This window comes from Phyllobates terribilis, unplaced genomic scaffold (assembly GCF_046119375.1).
Source record: "Phyllobates terribilis strain yellow unplaced genomic scaffold, ASM4611937v1 Scaffold_1__5_contigs__length_1240528914, whole genome shotgun sequence".
Taxonomy (NCBI): domain Eukaryota; kingdom Metazoa; phylum Chordata; class Amphibia; order Anura; family Dendrobatidae; genus Phyllobates; species Phyllobates terribilis.
Genome location: NW_027362761.1, coordinates 256,171,103 through 256,190,917, shown reverse-complemented (window position 1 = coordinate 256,190,917; position 19,815 = coordinate 256,171,103). Strand labels below are relative to the sequence as shown.

Here is a 19,815-nt window from a genome sequence, read left to right as displayed (position 1 = left end):
GATGTGTTCCTTCCCAAGGTCCGACTGGGTCCCAGCTTCCACTATGTTAACCCAGTGTGCCATCAGCGTGATGTACCGTCCCTGCCCACAAGCACTTTTCCACATGTCCATGGTTAGGTGGACTTTCCCTGTAACTGCATTGTTGAGGGCACGGCTAATGTTGTGGGACATGTGCTTGTGTAATGTGAGGATGGCACACCGGGAGAAATAGTGGTGGTTGGGGACCGAGTACCGAGGGATGGCCGCCTTCATCAGGAAAGCTTCCGTCTCCACGAACCTAAAAGGTAACATTTTGAGCGCAAGCAGTCGCGAAAAGTGGGAATTTAGTAGTGTGGCCTGTGGGGCGTTGACTGCATATTTGCGCTTGCGTTCCAAGGACTGGGGTATGGACAGCTGAATGCTGCACTGGGACAAGGATGTGCTTGATGATGGTGCTAGTTGAGAGTCTGCAACGACAGGTGCAGGGCAGGAGGCATCTTCGCATGCACTATGGACTGGGATTGGCTTGCACGCACAACAGCGGAAGAAGCAGTGGTGTCACCTGCAGACACTGTTCCTGGACCCTGGAGTTCGGACCACAAAGTCGGGTGCTTTGCTGCCATGTGCCTGATCATGCTGGTGGTGGTCAGGCTGCTAGTTTTGCTACCCCTGCTGATGCTAGCCTGGCAGGTGGTGCAAATGGCCTTTTTGGGGTTATTGGCAGAGTCTTTAAAAAACATCCAGATTCGGGAAGACCTACCAGTTGTACTGGCAACTTTCTTTGTGTTGGTGTTACGGGGAACAGTTGCCCGCCTACTGTCTGCGGCCACCATACTGCTTCTTCCTGCCTGTTGGGGTACTCTGCCTCCCTCTCCATGGGGGGTGCTGTCCTTGCTCTGCATGTCCTCCTGCCAGGTTGGGTCAGTTACTAGATCATCCACCACCTCGTCTTCCACTTCCGCACCCTGGTCCTCCTCCTGACTTTCTGGCAATTGAGTCTCATCATCGTCCACCACTTGTGACACAGGAAGGTCGAGCGAGAAGATGTGGGTGTTTGCTGTGGCACAATTTCAGTTGCCCATGGCCTCGGCCTCTGCATGCACCATCACCATCACGTCCAGTTCCCCGTCCCCGTCCCTTGCCACATGCCTTGCCCATTTTATTGGAAGATAATATCTTCCACGCTCACTACAAATGGCTGAATTTGGAGCGAACTTATATGTGATCCGTGTGATGGACAAACCACAGTTTTAAATAGCTGGCCTGTAGGTAATTATTTTTTAACAGCAAACTAGTGTCAATAATTTCACTGACACACTGAAACAAAATTTTAATGGAGGCCAGAAATGCAATATTTTCAGGGCAATTATATGTGATCCGTGTGACGGACAAATCACAGTTTTAAATAGCTGGATTTTTAGCGCTGTAATATGGAAAGGACCTGGCTGTATTCTGCAGTGCCAACAAGCAAATGGCGCAGAAAATCGGTGTTCTCTGGATTGCTTTTTAAGCAAATAATAAGGATTAAGATAAAAAAAATATATTCCTTGCCCCTGATACCTGGGTCTATTTATAGAAATATCTGTAAAAGCACCAGCAGCAGACAGAACTGGAATGGACCCTCTTGCTATGTGCACTGCAGTCTGCTATAAAGCCTCTCCCTACACTGCCTGATTCCGGAGTGACTGTGACGAGCATGGCGGCGCCAGGTCTGATATAGTCCTGATGATGCTGTGCAGCCAGCCAATCGCTGTAATGCCACAACCAACATGGCTGCGGCATTACAGTGTGTGGCAGACAATCCCTGCATGTTGATTGGTGCTCTAAAGAGTGACAAACTTGCAGGGAGGGGACCCGAGCTCCCACCGAGCAACCCCGGAAATACTCGGCGAGTGCCGAGCATCTCGAGCAGTGAGATGCTCGGGCGAGCACCAAGCAGCAGCGAGCATGCTTGCTCATCACTAATTGTTAGTCCATAGACTCTGTCTACAGTAACAATCTCAGCATTACTTTTCCTCCCCAGGTCCAGCACGGTTTCTCTGAGACTGCACCTCTTTTGTTGAAGTTGTGATATCACATCAGGCAAATACTGAGCTCAGCATCTCAGCCAAAGCAGACATCACGAGCTGCTGAGCTCAGTATATGATTAAAGCACTGTCGACATGATGCTGCAGACAATCAACAGGCAGGAACAAAAGCAAAGAGACAGCTCAAGACCCGGAGAGTGAAGCTCAGTTCATTTTATATGTCAATAAGCCTATGGGTTAAACATATTTCAAACAAGAAAATCCCTTTAACAAAACAAAGTTTACTCAGTCACTTTTCTTCCCTGATTCTCTACTGATTTAACTTGTATCTTTTTTTTTTCTAGGTTTTTGTGAAAAGGTGATTCTGATACGAAAAATACTGATAGCTCTTTTCCATTGGCAATGGGGAACTACTAATAACTTTCTCTATGAATTGAGCAGTGAGTGTTTTTTATTTTGTTTTTATTTTTTGTTTTTCAAATATTTAGAGTCATAATTGTATTCGGATAACTACGTAGGTCAGCATTGCTGTCACATATTTACTTATGATGGCTAGCTATTATTATTAATTATTAGCTGCCCCAGCCAAAAAGAATGGGTTTATTGTGATAACTTTCTCTGCATCTTGGGAAACAATAGCTGACATGTTGCAAAATTTCAGTCCATACAATAAACTCCCTGGTGACTTATAGTAATATCTAGCCATGACTTTTCAAGGCTCAAGCATTTCTTTATATGAAACATATTCGCAATAGTAGAAATACAGCTACATTCATAAGGAATTTGCTGACCTCATATATGTATACAGCAAATATGAATTGTTTAGACATATCCTGACTCGTCCATAGAAGTCTATGGGTTAGCCAAAAAAATACCATTTAGGTATTTATTTGCTTGTTTTTTGTGTAATTGCAATCATTTTCTGGGAAAAATTCTTCATTTTCTGGAACAGTTTCAAGGGTGCCAACACTTTCGGCCTTGAGTGTATGTACACACAGCTTGGAGGTGTCCAGAATTTTCAGCACCAAACCAGACTATTTTGCCCTAAATAATACCTCCCATATAATCCAAAGGCTTAAAATTTTTGCGTACCATACTCAGTGACGTGGCACATGCACGTTGGGATTTTCTGTTGAGGGCAGAGGCTTCCGTTCCCTTCTGTCTATGTGCCAATGGGTAGAAGGGAAGTAAACACAAACTTTCTCCATTTAAAACTGCATCAATATGTAAAATGAGAAAGAAAAAACATAAACACAATAGCTCTGTAAAGTCCCGAGTTCTTAAATTATCACATTGTTTGACCCATCTGTTGAACACAATAAGGAATAAGAAGAAAAATGTAGCATAAACATGTTGAATGGTGATCAAACAGTCGCATGTAGTAACATAAAAGTCCTCACATAGTTTTGTCGGTTAAAAAATAAAAGCAATTGGGTCTCAGAACATGGTGACACAAAACAAATAATTGTAATTAAAAAAGCTTTTATTGTGTGAAAGTAATAAAACACAAAGCTGTATAAATTTGGTATCACCGTAAGCTTTATTCTGTGGGTCAGTATAACACATTATTTATACCACTTACTGTAACACCAAATAACAATGCCAAAATTGCTGGTTTAGTTCATATGGGTTCTCAAAAAACCTAAATAAAATATCATAAGAATCAGCAATGAAAACAATAACCCATCCACAAAGTGCAAAAAACAACTAGCAATACCAACTACAGTAGCGACCAAACGTTTTGCTTTTTTTTTTTAAAAGTGTGGTTATTGTGACGCCATTGTCCTGGTGATGAATTGAAAGTGCATGAAGTTGTCATCATGCTAGACCTTAATTAACTAAAATGCTTTTGAATATAGGTATGGTCATTTAATTAAAGAAAAATGACTGCCAAAAGTTTTGCATATACTATTTATTGATCACAACATACAGAGTAATTCAATGTTTACAATGCCATAACTTAGTATTTTGTCGCATAACTTCTTTCTTTAATTACTGCACCGCACCGACGGGGCATTGAAGCCACTAGGGTATTCAAGACATCTTGAGGGATCTTGCTCCATTCCATTTGCAAATCTGCAAACAATTCATCTTTATTGAATTCCATAACTACCTATTTTTGGCATTTGCCTGACTTCACTCTCAGAATAATAAGCTTCCTGACATCTGGTGATAAATTTTGGCTTTGTCTTTGCCATGACAAAAAAAAAAAATTTTGGGCAAAATTCAACTACCCATGACAAAATATTCAAAACATATGGCCCGGCAAATGTTGAAAACTAACACATAAAGGGATAAAACAATGTCAAACACAATTCTCTTCCTTATAGCTGACAACATTTGCTTCCGGTTTACTAAAATCACCAGGAAAATTGCATACCTGCAACCAGATAGAAGTAATCACACTTCTAAAAAAAAGTGCAAAACATTTGGTATCTACTGTATGTAAAGGTAGCATAATTTTTTAGCAGTTTACTCGCAGCATAAATAACTGCGGCATGGGTAATAAATAACGGAATGGCGGCATGGGTTTTGTTTTATTTTTTTCCCACCCCCCACTCTAGTTACACATAATGATGATGCCACTGAAAAATGCAACTTATCCAGCAATAAAAAATAAAACCCTAAAAAAATATAACTCTTGGAATGCCACAACAGCAAAAAAATGAAAAATATGCTTAGGTTAAAATGGATTGTTCCCCGTGGATTTAGGCATGGATTGATTCATGGATGATGCGCTCACTAGTCACCTGATCATTGCCGCCAAGCAAAGAATTAATTACATGCATTAATTGTCTTACAAGCTCATGCCACAGAGTTCAGTATAGGTTCAAATTTTGGGGCAGAAACCAAAAAACAACTGGTGCATTCAGTAAAAGATACAAGTTTCATCAATGACCATCACTAAGGTCAATATGCAGATGGCTGAAGAGAGGTGTTCACTCCTTGAAGTTCTGTTACAAAGCCATACGTGTACCCATTGATATTCTTTTATAACCCATTCACATAACCCATTATTTGTTTCAGATCTTTAAAAGAAACATAATATGAGAGAGAGATAAGCTGAGTTATTTATTGCAGAAAGCAAGGCATCTTACATGATGAGTGACTATATTCAAGTTGAATTGTAGTGTACCTAAATTTTGCAAAAATCTGTTCTTTCTGCACAACCGTAGGTGATAAATTTGCACTGTCATTTGAAGGGTATGTGTGTTTTACTTGTGCATTTATTTTTAAAGGGGTTGGCCACTACTTTACAAGTCCCTTTCATGTGAGCTAACTGCCATAGATAAGCTCTCTTGTAGATACCTTGCTTTCTCAAATTCTTCTGTAACCGGAGCCACTCTTCTGGCCACATGATCCCTGGCTGAGAATCCAATGACTTCCTGTGATGTCACATCAATTTCTTATTGACTTCCTGGCTCTGGAAACTGATGTGAAATCACTTTCATGCTCTGTGAGTGGATGGGGCACTATTCAGCAGAGCTCACCCACTGCTGCTGTGCTACAGCTGCAGACATAGTTCTCCCATTTCATTGCATACCACTTCCTCGAGAGCTCTCCCTTGCATCTGTATATACAGTGTATATATATATATATATATATATATATATATATATATATATGTATATATATATACACACAGAGGGGAAAACTAGCATTTGATACACTGCCAATTTTGCATGTTTTCTCACCTACAAAGAATGGAGAGGTATGTAATTTTTATCGTAGGTATTCTTCAACTGTGAGAGACAGAATCTTAAAAAAATCCAGAAAATCACATAATTAATTAGCATTATATTGCATGTAATAAGTATTTGATGCAATAGAAAAACAGAACTTAATATTTGGTACAGAAACCTTTGTTTTCAATTACAGAGGTCAGTAGTTTCCTGTAAATCTTGACCAAGTTTGCACACACTGCAGCAGGAATTTTGGCCCACTCCTCCATACAGATCTTCTCCAGATTTTTCAGGTTTTGGGGCTGTCACTGGGCAACATTGAGTTTCAGCTCCCTCCAAAGATTTTGTATTGGGTTCAGGTCTGGAGACTGGCTAGGCCACTCCAGGACCTTGAAATGCTTCTTACGGAGCCACTCCTTAATTGACTTGGCTGTGTATTTTGGGACATTGTCATGCTGGAAGACCCAGCCATGACTCATCTTCAATGCTGTTATTGAGGGAAGGAGGTTGTTGGCCACAATCTCTCTATACATGACTCCATCCATCCTCCCTACAATACAATGCAGTCGTCCTGTCCCTTTTGCAGAAAAGCTCCTCCAAACTATGATGTTTCCCCCACCATGCTTCACGATTGGGACTGTGTTTTGGGGATTGTACTCATCCTTCTTCTTCCTCCAAACACGGCGAGTGGAGTTGATACCAAAAAGTTCTATTTTGGTCTCATCTGACCACATGACCTTTTCCTATGCCTCCTCTGGATCATCCAGATGGTCATTGGTGAACTTCAAACGGGTCTGGACATGTGCTGGCATGAACAGGGGAAACTTACATGCCCTGCAGGATTTTATTCCATGATAGTGTAGTGTGTTACTAACGGTAATGTTGGAGACTGTAGCTCCAGCTCTCTTCAGGTCATTCACCAGGTCATCTCTTGTAGTTCTGGGCTCATTACTGACCTTTCTCAGAATCATCCTTACCCACGAGGCGAGATCTTGCATGGAGCCCCAGACCGAAGAAGATTGTCAGTCATCTTGTGTTTCTTCCATTTTCTAATAATTGTGGCAACAGTTGTTGCCTTCACACCAAGCTGCTTGCCTATTGTCCTATAGCCCATCGCAGCTTTATTCAGGTCTACAATTTTGTCCCAGGTGTCCTTAGACAGCTCTTTGGTCTTAGCCATGGTGGAGAGGTTAGAGTGTGATTGAGTGTGTGGACAGGTGTCTTTTATACAGGTAGCAAGTAGTGTTGAGCCACCCCCGTAGTGTTCGAGTTCGGTTCGGTTCGTCGAACACCCGTGTGTTCGCCGAACTGTTCGTCGAACTGTTCGTCGAACACCTTCGAACACCGTTAAAACCAATGGCAGGCAAACAAAAACACATAGAAACACATAGAAAACACCTTCAAAGGTGTCCAAAAGCTGACAAACTGCTCAGAAGACACAACTAACACATGGAAAAGTGACAAGTACATATAGTCATGCGAAAAGAAAAGAGGTGGAGGAGTAAAAGGAGGGGGAGACACAGATATAGACATGTCATGCCCTTCTAAAATCCAAAAAGTGAGAAGCCGACACGTTCAGTCCGTTCCTGCCTGTGCCACCTCTGTGTCGCCGGGTTTGTGCCAGAGCCGCGGTGGACCCTGACGGCCAGCCACCCTATCCCAATACTGGTGCCTGTCCGCCGGTGGGTCGAGGCCCCCCACGGTGGGGGGGGGAGTAACATCTGCAGAAGAAAGACCATCTTCCAGCCAAACTAAGATGTCGACTTCTTTTCGTGGACAATGTGATACGATCCCATTCTTACGGACACGCCCATCGCTACAAATTCTAGATGAGGCACAAAAACAGCAGGTGCTTCAACGGATATCAAGTGCTCCTTCAAGTGGGCTCTCCATCACCTCAATTTCAACATCACAAATAATCCAGTCCTCAGAGGTGTCACCCCAATCGCACTTGCTTCCTCACAGCTCCCAAGTCTCCAGCTGCCCGTCTGAGTATGGGGTAACACAGATGGCGGAGTCTGCCCAGCTGTTTACTCATACTATAGCCTGGGAAACGGAGGTCTGCTCCAGAGCTTCTGTTAATCCAGATGAGGAAATGATCTGATCCGATGCCCAGAATCTTTATAAGTTGGATCCAGGACCAGATGAAGAAGGTTCTGAGCATAATGTAGACCCTTGTTCCCAAACTGTAACTCCTGTTGGTGGAGACAATGATGAAGACGATGATGAGACTCAAATACCTGATTGGAGCGACAACTTGACTTTTCGGTCAGGGCAGGAAGAGGTTGGCTCTGAGGGCGACGGGTGTGATAACACACAGGGTGATGATGACGAGGTTGGAGATCCCACTTACTGTCAACCCACAGTCAGACAGTCGATGAGGTCAGCAGAGGAGGTGGAGGAGGATGTGACTAGCCCTGGGGATGGGGATGACTCGGTACCCGGGCATTTGCCTGGCCTTGGGGATGTCGCGGTGGTCGGCTCCCTGGCCCGTACCCTGGGGTCTCTCTTTAAAAGGGTGGATAATTGTTAATTTTATAAGAGTTCATGACGCCACCTGTGGTATCTGGTGACAAGCACCAGCGCTGCAGCAGTCCACTGAGGCCGGTGATAAGGCAGCTCGATGGTATAGCTCCCCACAGGTGGAGCTAGGTCTCAGGGCAGCGTATGCAGGGGGAATGCAGGACAGGTGAGACCCAGCTGGGTCAGAGCAAGAACGGGAACGGACACGGTAGTCACTTCAGTACCTTTTACTGGTGGAAATTCAGGCACATCCCAGAGCACTGTAGGGTGAAGGGTGCATATCAGGATCCTCCTCAATGAGCGGGTGTAGGGCCTCCTGTTTCTTGCCTCTGCGTAGTAAGTTTCTGACCTGCCTGGAGCTAGGCCTAACTTTGTCTCTGTCCTGCGCTGGCTGACCTTGTGGTAGGGCCTTCTCTTGGAGTTCACGCTCCCAGTATGCGGGGCCTAAGCGTCTCCTGGCTCTGTTACATATCAGTACCTTAGCGATCCTGGGACTTGTAGTTCTCCAGGGATTCCGGTTATGCCTTACTGGGTCATAGAGATACCGGTAAGCTCGGATCCTGTGTCCGGTAAATGCTTCGGGGTGAGCTGGTTAAGCTCCTCTGCCCCTTATGTACTAACTCGCCACTCGCCTTCGGCCTACTCGGGCCCTCACTAGGCTATACACACTAACGGCAGCTTGCCGCGCTTCACTGATCTTATGGCACCGGCACACCTTAAGCTCTATCTGGGCTCCCTGAATCTAGCAAGCAGGAGCCTCGTGCTCCACTGCTGAACTATTAACTGCGTTCTCTAGACTAGACTGAGCTCCACTGCAGACTGACCTCTCTTAGGCTTCTCTACTGCAGGAACTCTTCAGAGGAACTGAACTGCCTAGCTCCACCTTCCCTATTTATATCCCTAACGGGCTCCCTCTGCTGGTCTGAGGTGGAAGGTGGAGATGTGTGAATGTTTATGGGGGCCTCTTGTGGAGGATTCCATCAATGCACTCTTGTAGGATCTGTGATACCAAGCGCAGCGGGGCATCACAGATGCTATTGACGACGAGGTTAGGTTGCGCCTTCCTGAACAGAGACGGAGTACTGGAAGCACGTCAACAACTGCATCCTCAACCACAACTCTGCCTCTGACCACAAGTCGTAGTGGCTCTTCAGGTCACATGGGCTCTAAGCCTTGCATAGCCTGAGCATTTATTCAGATCGATAAGGATGACCCAACTCGTGTTATCTGTAATATTTGTCAGCAAAAGCTAAGTAGAGGCCAAAAAATACATAGTTTGAGTACTTCATGCATGTACCGTCACATGGATATGAAGCATAAGTTGCAGTGGGAAGCTCACTGTGCTACAATGCGGCCTAGCCGGCTGGGCCAACCACCGTCTGCCCCATCTTGTGCATCCGCAGCCTCTTCATCCTCTGTGACTGGGGGGACAGCAGTCACACATGTTTTTGGACGCAGACCTGCCACCTCTTTACCCGCAACAGCCAGTGTGATTGGCAGGTCGTCAGTTCATTGGGAAGTGGAAACACCTGCTAGTGTTGAGCGCTCTCCGACATCGAGAGCACCACCTTTGGATCAAGGCAACCTAACATGTCCACCTGCATCTTCCTCACAGACCGGCAGTTGCCGGGGACACCCTACTCAACACCGTCTAAGCACAACAGCCAGCCCTCGGTCCCTCAGATGTGGAAAAGTAAAAGACCATTTCCTCCTAGCCATGAGAAAGCTAAGAGGTTGAATTTCACCATCTGCAAGCTGTTGGCTACAGAAATGCTGCCTTTCCACCTGGAGGACACAGAGGATTTTCAAGACCTTATGTCCATCACAGTGCCCCAGTACCAGATGCCCAGTCGGCACTACTTCTCAAAGAAAGGTGTGCCTGCGCTCCACTAGCATGTCGCACACAACATCACCGCTTCTTTGAGAAACTCTGTGTGTGACAGGGTGCACTTCACCGCAGACACTTGGACGAGAAGGCATGGACAGGGGCGTTACATGTCGCTGACTGGGCACTGGGTAACTATGGTGACAGCAGGACAAGGGGCTGCTGTCCAAGTCTTACCGTCCCCACGAGTTGTGTGTTAATCCTCTTTATCTCGAACTTCCTCCACTGCTTCTGCCTCCTCAACCTCCTCTCGGTCCTCCACCTGCACCCAAAGCCTGTCTGGTAATGCCACCTGCTTTCTAACTGCGCAGAAGGAATCCTGCACACCTCCTTACTATGCTGGCAGCAGGGCTCAACGCATCAGTGTTTACTTTGAAATGTCTGGGAAATGTGAGTCACACAGCTGAGGAGTTTTGGTCAGCTCTGGAGACCCAGTTTCATGAAAGGTTGTCTCCACTGGACCTGCAACCAGGGAAGGCCATGTGCGACAATGCTGCAAACCTGGGTGCGGCACTTCGCCGGGGCAATGTCACACACGTGCCTTGTATGGCTCACGTGTTGAACCTGGTTGTCCAGCAATTTTTAACCCACTATCCCGGACTAGATGGCCTTCTGCAGAGTGCACGGTCGCTGTGTGCTCACTTCCGCCGTTCGCATCCCGCAGTTCAACGACTTACATCTCTACAGAAGTCGTTGGGCCTGCCAGTTCACCGGCTGAAATGCGATGTGCCGACACGGTGGAATTCAACTCTGCACATGTTGCAGCGACTGTGGCAGCACCGACAAGCCCTGGTGCAATACGTTCTGACGTATAGCCTGGGCCAACGAGATCCAGAGGTGGGGCAAATCACGCTGGAGGAGTGGTCTCAGATCAGGGACCTATGCACCCTTCTGCACAGTCTTGAAATGGCGACGAAGATGTTTAGTGCTGACGATGCCATTATCAGCATGACTATTCCGGTGATTTACATGCTGGAGCACATGTTAAACAGAATTCGGAGTCAGGTGGTGGGACAAGAGGAGGTGGAGGAAGTAGAGGAGGAGTCGTATGCGGAAGGGATAACATCTCCAAGGTCCAGACGGTTGGCAGCACCAAGGCGGCAGGCATGGGAGGGTGGGGGAGAGGGATTAACCAGGGCGCATGGTAGCAGCCAAACTGTTGAGGAAGGTGCAGGAGCCGAGGAAGAAGTGGAGGACGAACTGGCAATGGGCATGGAAGACTCATCAGATGAGGGAGACCTTGATCACATTTCTGTTGTGCGAGGTTGGAGGGAGAGGGCAGAGGAAGGAAGCATGATTCTTACCTCGCTACCAACACAACAAGGACTTGGTCCTTCTGGATGCGCAAGACACATGAGTGCCTTCTTGCTGCACTACCTGCAACATGACCCCCGGATTGTCAGAATTCGAAGTAATCCCGACTACTGGGTTGCCACACTCTTAGATCCCCGGTACAAAAGTATATTTGCCGAAATAATTCCTGCCATAAAAAGGTATTGACGAATGCAGGAGTATCTGTTGCAGAATCTTACATGTGCTTTTCCACAAAACACCAGTGGTGCACGTAGTGAATCTCACAGTTCTAACTTGCCAACGGTGGGACTGTCGAGTCTTCATCACTCAAACAGTAACAGTAACACAGTATCTGCTGGTAACAGCAATTTTGTGGAATCGTTTCACCACTTTTTTAGACCATCCTTTGCAAGGCCACAGGAGACAAGAAGTCTGACACATAGTCAATGCCTAGAGAGGATGGTACAGGAGAATCTCCAAGTGAACATCGAAGCCATGACTGTGTCACTGGACCCTTGCTCATTTTGGTATTCCAATCTTGAAAAATCGCCGGAGCTCGCCACTCACGCCTTGGAGATCTTGTCATGCCATGCAGCCAGCGTTCTCTCTGAACGTGTGTTCAGCGCTGCTGGTGGTGTGCTGACAGATAAGCGCACGCGGCTGTCCACTGAGAATGCAGACAGACTCACGTTCATAAAGATGATCAAATCATGGATTCGCAAGGACATTTCTACCCCTGTGTCATCCTTGGGAGACTAAAAGCTTGGGGATTTGGTAAAATCACCTCACCAACCGTTTTAAGCAACAGTGGGGCAATTGATGTCACTTAACCCTAGAACGCATGACCATAAAAATCTACACTTTCACATACCTGGGGCCCTTTAGGCCCGTGTGCAAATAACATGGAATAACTCAAACTCAAATGACAAACAACTATATACATGAAGAATACCTAGAGTTTCAAAATTCTAACTAAAGCAATCTTGCAGAAAATAGAAAACAATTAACTGGGCGGGCCTGCAAGGCCACAGGTATGCGTTCTAGGGTTAAGTGGTGTCTGTGCCACAATTTTGGGAGTCCCCTTGCTGTGTCTTACGTGACGTTGGCATCGTCAATTCCAGGTGGGTTGGGTCGCACCCCCCCCTTTTAACTGTAAGAAACTACATACACTATGGCTTGGGGTAACACAGATGGTTGAGTCTGAAGAGCTGTTTACTCAGAGGTCTGCTCCAAATCTTCAGTGTCTGCTAGTCAGCGTAGAATTTTTAACTGCATCTAGCCTAGGCAATATTTTGGGCGTAGTAGCCCAGCTGCGAAGCAAGCTGCACCGCCTGTGTATCTAATAAGAATTTTTAAATTAATCTAGCCTAGGCAGACTGTGGGGACCCCCAACCAAACCCAGATGCTCAGCCCCCCTACCGCCCCCCTTTCATGGACAACCCAATAATGTAACTCTTACAACTGGATGGGTGAGGATCGGTCACAGCTTTATTAACTCTTTATACTCATTCCATTAGAAAGGCATTTTATTTCTAAAATAATTCAGCTTGTTGCAGCATGCCCTGGGTCCCCACTCTGGCAAGTTGGCCAACAAGTGTAACTCTCCAACATGTCCTTTCTATTTCCAGGCCACGGAGGATCCAGCGTACTCGTATGCAGGACTCTGACCCCCACCCATCACTCTTAACGCTTGTTCCACTCCGTCCTGGAGTCCTGACAGGAATATGTCCAGTCCAATATCTATTAAGTGAACACCGTCGGGCCGTATGAGGCCTGCTTTATCTCCTTCCAGTTGTCGGTGTCGTATCACTACACCGCCTCTGTCTCTTCTAAATTTTGCCATCCGAATATTTATTACCCGCCTTGTCCATTGATGGCTGTGATGTCTCGCGCACCTTGCCATACCGCTATCGGCACAATCTCTGACCATACTATAGCTAATTTTGTGAAAAATTCTCTGAAGCGCTCAGTGTCTAGTTTCATTATTGCCATTAGTTATGCGCTCTTGTGATGACCTAGGTTGTTTCCCCCGGCCTGTATAACTAAGATGACCGGACCTCTTGCCTCTCTCCCTACCTTGATTACCTCCATTAGTACCTGTGGCCATAGCAGGCCTCTAATACCTCTCCAGTTGAAATATGTGTTATGAAACTCTAATTTCCTCCTGCCTGGGCGGACTTTCGCCCTTTTTTGTGCCCAATATATATACGAGTGGCCTATCACTCACACTGTTGGCTTAGCGTCACCTGTAAAAGAAACAAACCACGTTAGGATAACAAGTCCGGTCTTATGTATCTCGCCAAACACGTGAATCGCCATCTCCCTATCCTCTGAACTTCCGTTTCTGACAGTTCTGCTCTTGCTGCTTCCGTGGCCGCACCTATGCGGAATGAGTGTGTCCCGTAATCTTTGGGGTGGTTCCCTGCCGATGTTATGCATTTATTAAATATAGCTTGGAACAGGTATCTTGATAATGGCGTTCCATCAATGTGTGATACGAAGAAATTACTTTGTGATCTGATGGTTAGATATGTTTTTACTATTGTTACCCGACTAAGTGTACCGTTTGTGGGTTGTAGAAGTACCCAAGTACCCCTGCCCGCTGGAACCGTTTTCGATTGGTGTATGCGTACACGTATTGCATTATTGGCTATGACTACTTCCTGGTGTAATAAGCGTCCACTGGTGGTAATTTTGGATTGAGGGACTAATTCGCTTATACATAGCGCCCCGAAGAAGGCGATCACAAATGCAGTAGACATTAGTGTTGCTTCAAATTGTGAGTGTCATGTTAATGGTGTTAGGGATAAGATGTGAGAAATCAGTTTTAGTGACACGGGACGGGACGTCTACATTCCTGACTTGGCTGACCCCTTTTCCACCCTTTTATGGATTGTCTGATGATGAATCTTTGTCACATCTCCCCAATTCAGTAGTTGGAAGTGAAATGCTACTCCAGTCAGACACCGCTGCGCTGACGCCCCTGATATGCCCCTCATCATTAGCTGGTGGAGAAATTCTATGGTGACTTGTGATCTGGCTTGTTCACATTGGTCAACCCGTCTGCCTGCTACTAGTCGTGTCCACTCTTCCCATGCCTTACCGTATGCTTGCCACGTCGACGGTGCAACTGACGCTCTGATTAATGGCATCAACTATTCGCCACTAGATCCCATAGGGAGGGTGGGCAACTGTTGCCCGATGGGTGGGCGTTGTGGAAGAGCTCTGTGAAAATCTGCCAATTGAATTGTTATAAAGCGTTAGCAGCAGCTTTATACCCCTCAGCATAGTGGCTAGCGCGGACCCATACATTGTGTTTTAGGCACAGGAATACTAGCCTGCGTAGTAGGCCTAGCACTGGGAGAGACGATGATGCCATCTTATTAATGCAGTGCGCTAGGCTGGTGTTTTGTGTTATGAAGCATATATTTTTGCTAGCCAGGCGCGCGCCCCATATTTCTATTGCTACCACTATTGGGAAAAATTATTTTCAGGGCTAGATGCAGCTAAAAATTATTATTAATTTCAAAGCTGGTGGAGCTTCGTATAGATGGCCTAATACAATGAGTCCCACACACTGCTAGAAGCCCAAATATTTTTTCAGAGGTAGATGCAGATAAAAATTATTTTTAATTTGCAACCTGATGGAGGTCAGTATAGATGGACTAATAGAGAAAGTCCCACACACTGCTAGAAGGCCAAATATTTTTTCAGAGCTAGATGCAGATAAAAATTATATTCAATTTGCAACCTGATGGAGGTCAGTATAGATGGACTAATAGAGAAAGTCCCACACACTGCTAGAAGGCCAAATATTTTTTCAGAGCTAGATGCAGATAAAAATTAAATTCAATTTGCAACCTGATGGAGGTCAGTATAGATGGACTAATAGAACAAGTCCCACACACAGCTAGAAGCCCAAATATTTTTTCAGAGGTACTGTAGATGCAGATAAAAAATATTTTTAATTTGCAACCTGATTGAGGTCAGTATAGATGGACTAATACAACAAGTCCCACACACAGCTAGAAGCCCAATATTTTTTCAGAGCTAGATGCAGACAAAAAATTATTTTGAATTTGCAACCTGATGGAGGTCAGTATAGATGGACTAATAGAGAAAGTCCCAAACACTGCTAGAAGGCCCAATATTTTTTCAGAGGTAGATGCAGAAAAAAATATATTCAGTTTGCAACCTGATGGAGGTCTGTATAGATGGATTAATAGAACAAGTCCCACACACAGCTAGAAGCCCAATATTTTTTCAGAGGTAGATGCAGAAAAAAATATATTCAGTTTGCAACCTGATGGAGGTCTGTATAGATGGATTAATAGAACAAGTCCCACACACAGCTAGAAGCCCAATATTTTTTCAGAGGTACAGTACAGACCAAAAGTTTGGACACACTATCTCATTTAAAGATTTTTCTGTATTTTCATGACTATGAAAATTGTACATTCACACTGAAGGCATCAAAACTATGAATTAACACATGTGGAATTATATACTTAACAAAAAAGTGTGAAACAACTGAAAATATGTCTTATATTCTAGGTTCTTCAAAGTAGCCACCTTTTGCTTTGATGACTGCTTTCCACACTCTTGGTATTTTATTGATGAGCTTAAAGAGGTAGTCACCGGAAATGGTTTTCACTTCACAGGGGTGCCCTGTCAGGTTTAATAAGTGGGATTTCTTGCCTTATAAATGGGGTTGGGACCATCAGTTGTGTTATGCAGAAGTCTGGTGGATACACAGCTGATAGTCCTACTGAATAGACTGTTAGAATTTGTATTATGGCAAGAAAAAAGCAGCTAAGTAAAGAAAAACGAGTGGCCATCATTACTTTAAGAAATGAAGGTCAGTCAGTCCGAAAAATTGGGAAAACTTTGAAAGTGTCCCCAAGTGCAGTTGCAAAAACCATCAAGCGCTACAAAGAAACTGGCTTTCATGAGGACCGCCCCAGGAAAGGAAGACCAAGAATCACCTCTGCTTCTGAGGATAAGTTTATCTGAGTCACCAGCCTCAGAAATCGCAGGTTAACAGCAGCTCAGATTAGAGACCAGGTCAATGCAACACAGAGTTCTAGCAGCAGACACATCTCTTCAACAACTGTTAAGAGGAGACTTTGTGCAGCAGGCCTTCATGGTAAAATAGCTGCTAGGAAACCACTGCTAAGGACAGGTAACAAGCAGAAGAGACTTATTTGGGCTAAAGAACACAAGGAATGGACATTAGACCAGTGGAAATCTTATTTTCCCCACTGTACAGGTACACACTCTGCTTTATGCCAGATGGAATGATAGGAAATGTCATCAGAACAGAGCAGAGAAATCTGAAAAGGAGGTGATAGCTGTGAATGCCAGAGCTGGAAGTAAAGCAAAAAAGTATGAGATTCATTACGGGCATTATCCTTTTAGTATTAATGGCAAAATCACTAACTGAGTTAGGGTAGTGAACAAGTTCTTTAATCAATCCATGCCTTTAAAAGAAAAAAACAATTATGATCGTACATCCCCTTTAACCCCATTCTGACATGGGGCGTGTTAATATATATCTGCGCCCTGGGCCTATTGGACCAGATACGTATTAATACGCCCTGGCAATCACGCCCGCACAGAGGCTGTGTGGGCGCGATCATCGCCGAGTGTCAGCTGATTGTCACAGCTGACACCTGGTACTATGTTCTAGGAGCGGTGCCGCACCCCTCCCAGCATATTAACCCCCGAAATACGGCGATCGAAGCATTTCCGGCGCAGGCACTGGTAAGAGCGCACCTCTTACCTTGTATCCGGCATCCCGCGCTGTCTGCTGGGCTTGGATAGTTGCTATGGTGACCCGATGTGGTCATGACGACATCTGGGTCACCAGGCATCAGCATGTTGGGTAGATCGTGCTTAGGGCACAATCTACCCAACTTGTATGTGCAGGGGCTGACAGCCTGCACAGCATAGGGGATGATGCTTCATCCTTATGCTGTGCAAGCGATCAGCCTGCAAAAAATGAAAGGCCCATAGTGGTACAAAGTGTAAAATTTAAAAAAAGTTTCAGAAAGTGAAAAAAAAATAAATAAATTGTAAAAATATTTTTTTAAAAAAGGAAAAATAATCCAAAAAAATAAATTACTGTACAAATAAATATTATAATGAAAAGAAAAACAATAAAAGTACACATATTTGGTATCGCCGCGTCTGTAACGACCTGACCTATAAAACTGTCCCACTAGTTAACCCCTTTAGTGAACACGGTAAAAAAAAGCAAAAAAGCAAAAAACGATGCTTTATCATCATACCGCCAAAGAAAAAATGGAATAAAACGCGATAAAAAAGATGAAGGTAAATAAAAATGGTACTGCTGAAAACATCATCTTGACTCACAAAAAACAATCCACAATACAGCTCCATCAGCCGAAAAATAAAAACGTTATAGCTCTCAGAATAAAGCGATGAAAAAAAGTGTTTTTGTGTAAAAGTACCAAAACATAAAAAAAGATATAATTGTGGTACCACTGTAAACGTACTGACCCAAAGAATAACGCTGCTTTATCAATTTTACCACACGCGGAATGGCATAAAAATAAACAAAAAAAACTATTCCTGAATTGTTGGTATTTGCTTATTCTGCCTCCTAAAAATCGGAATAGAAAGCAATCAAAAAATGTCAAGTGTCTGAAAATGGCACCAAGAAAGATGTCAACTTGTCTCACAAAATAAAAGCCCCTACATGATTCTGTCGAAATATGGAAAAATTATAGCTCTCAAAATATGTGCTAGGGTTAGGGTTACGGTTAGGGTTATATTAGGGTTGGGGTTGTATTAGGATTGTGTTGGGATTTTTTCAAAAGTAAAGAAAAGAAATGACGACAATATGGCGACTAGTGTTGAGCACAAATGCTCGCTACTTGAGTTTGCATCGAGTGCTTGGGTATGCACCGAGTATCGCAGGTGCTCAAGTGACATGCAGAGTCTCCACCCCATATGTTTCGTGGCTGTTATACAGCCAAAAAAAACTTGCTGGATTGCCTGCTATACACTCGAGCACCCGCAATACTTGGTGCATACCCGAGTACCCGAGTCAAACTCAAATTGCGAGCACTTGCGCTCAAGAGTAATGACAACTTATTCAATATGATGACCTAATGTTATCAAATTCTGTGTTGTACCTCTGGGTTCAAAATGCTCACTAGACCCCTTGATAAAATTCTTGAGGGGTCTAGTTTCTAAAATGGGGTCACTTGTGGGGGGTTTCCACTATTTCGGCTCATCAGGGGCTCTCAAAACGCGACATGGCGTCCGCTCCTGATTCCAGCCAATTTTGCGTTCAAAAAGACACACAGTGCTCCTTCCCTTCTGAACCCTGCCGTGCGCCCAAACAGTGTTTGTTTGTTTTTACCCACATATGGGGTTTCGGCGTACTCAGGAGAAATTGCACAATAAATTGCATAGTGCAATTTCTCCTGTTACCTTTATGAAAATGCAAAATTGAGGGCTGAAAAACATATTTGTGGGAAAAATGTGAACATTTTACATTTTATTTTTATGGCTGAATGTTATAAACTTCTGTGAAGCACCTTGGGATTCAAGGTGCTCACTACACATCTAGAGAAGTTCCCTGAGGGGTCTAGTTTCCAAAATGTTGTCACTTGTGGGGGGGTTTCAACTCTTTAGGCACATCAGGGGCTCCCCAAACCTGACATGGCGTACGCTAATTATTAAAGCAAATTTTACATTCAAAAAGTCAAATGGCGCTCCTTCCCTTCCGAACCCTGCCATGCGCCCAAACAGTGGTTTTCCCCCACATATGGGGTATTGGCTTACTCAGGAGAAACTGCACAACAAATTTTGGAGTCCATTTTTTCCGGCTACCATTACAAAAATAAAAAAAGTTGGGTCTAAATTAACATTTTTGTGAAAAGTTAAATGTTCATTTTTTTTCTTCCACATTCCAAAAATTCCTGTGAAGCACCTGAAGGATTAATAAACTTCTTGAATGTAGTTTTGAGCACCTTGAGGGATGTAGTTTTTAGAATGGTGTCACTTTTGGGTATTTTCTGTCATAAAGGCCCCTCAAAGTCACTTCAAATGTGATGTGGTCCCTAAAAAAATGGTTTTGTACGTTTTGTTGGAAAAATGAGAAATTGCTAGTCAAATATTAACCCTTACAACTTCTTAACCCCAAAAAAATGTTGGTTCCAAAATTGTGCTGATGTAAAGTAGACATGTGGGAAATGTTATTTATTAACTATTTTGTGTGCCATACAGTACAGACCAAAAGTTTGGACACACCTTCTCATTCAAAGATTTTTCTGTATTTTCATGACTATGAAAATTGTACATTCACACTGAAGGCATCAAAACTATGAATTAACACAAGTGGAATTATATACTTAACAAAAAAGTGTGAAACAACTGAAAATATGTCTTATAT

The 19,815-nt window shown here is 44.2% G+C and overlaps 1 protein-coding gene across 3 annotated transcripts in view; it reads left to right on the top strand.

Annotated features, from left to right (window-relative positions):
• LOC141256917 (cytosolic phospholipase A2 gamma-like) overlaps positions 1–19,815 on the top strand; it is a 175,285-nt gene that overhangs the window by 148,086 nt on the left and 7,384 nt on the right. For all 3 annotated transcript variants that reach the window (XM_073671206.1, XM_073671207.1, XM_073671205.1), the window contains one exon: positions 2,351–2,446. In XM_073671206.1, coding sequence (XP_073527307.1) covers positions 2,351–2,446 — 96 coding nt within the window. The remainder of the gene's footprint in view (positions 1–2,350; positions 2,447–19,815) is intronic.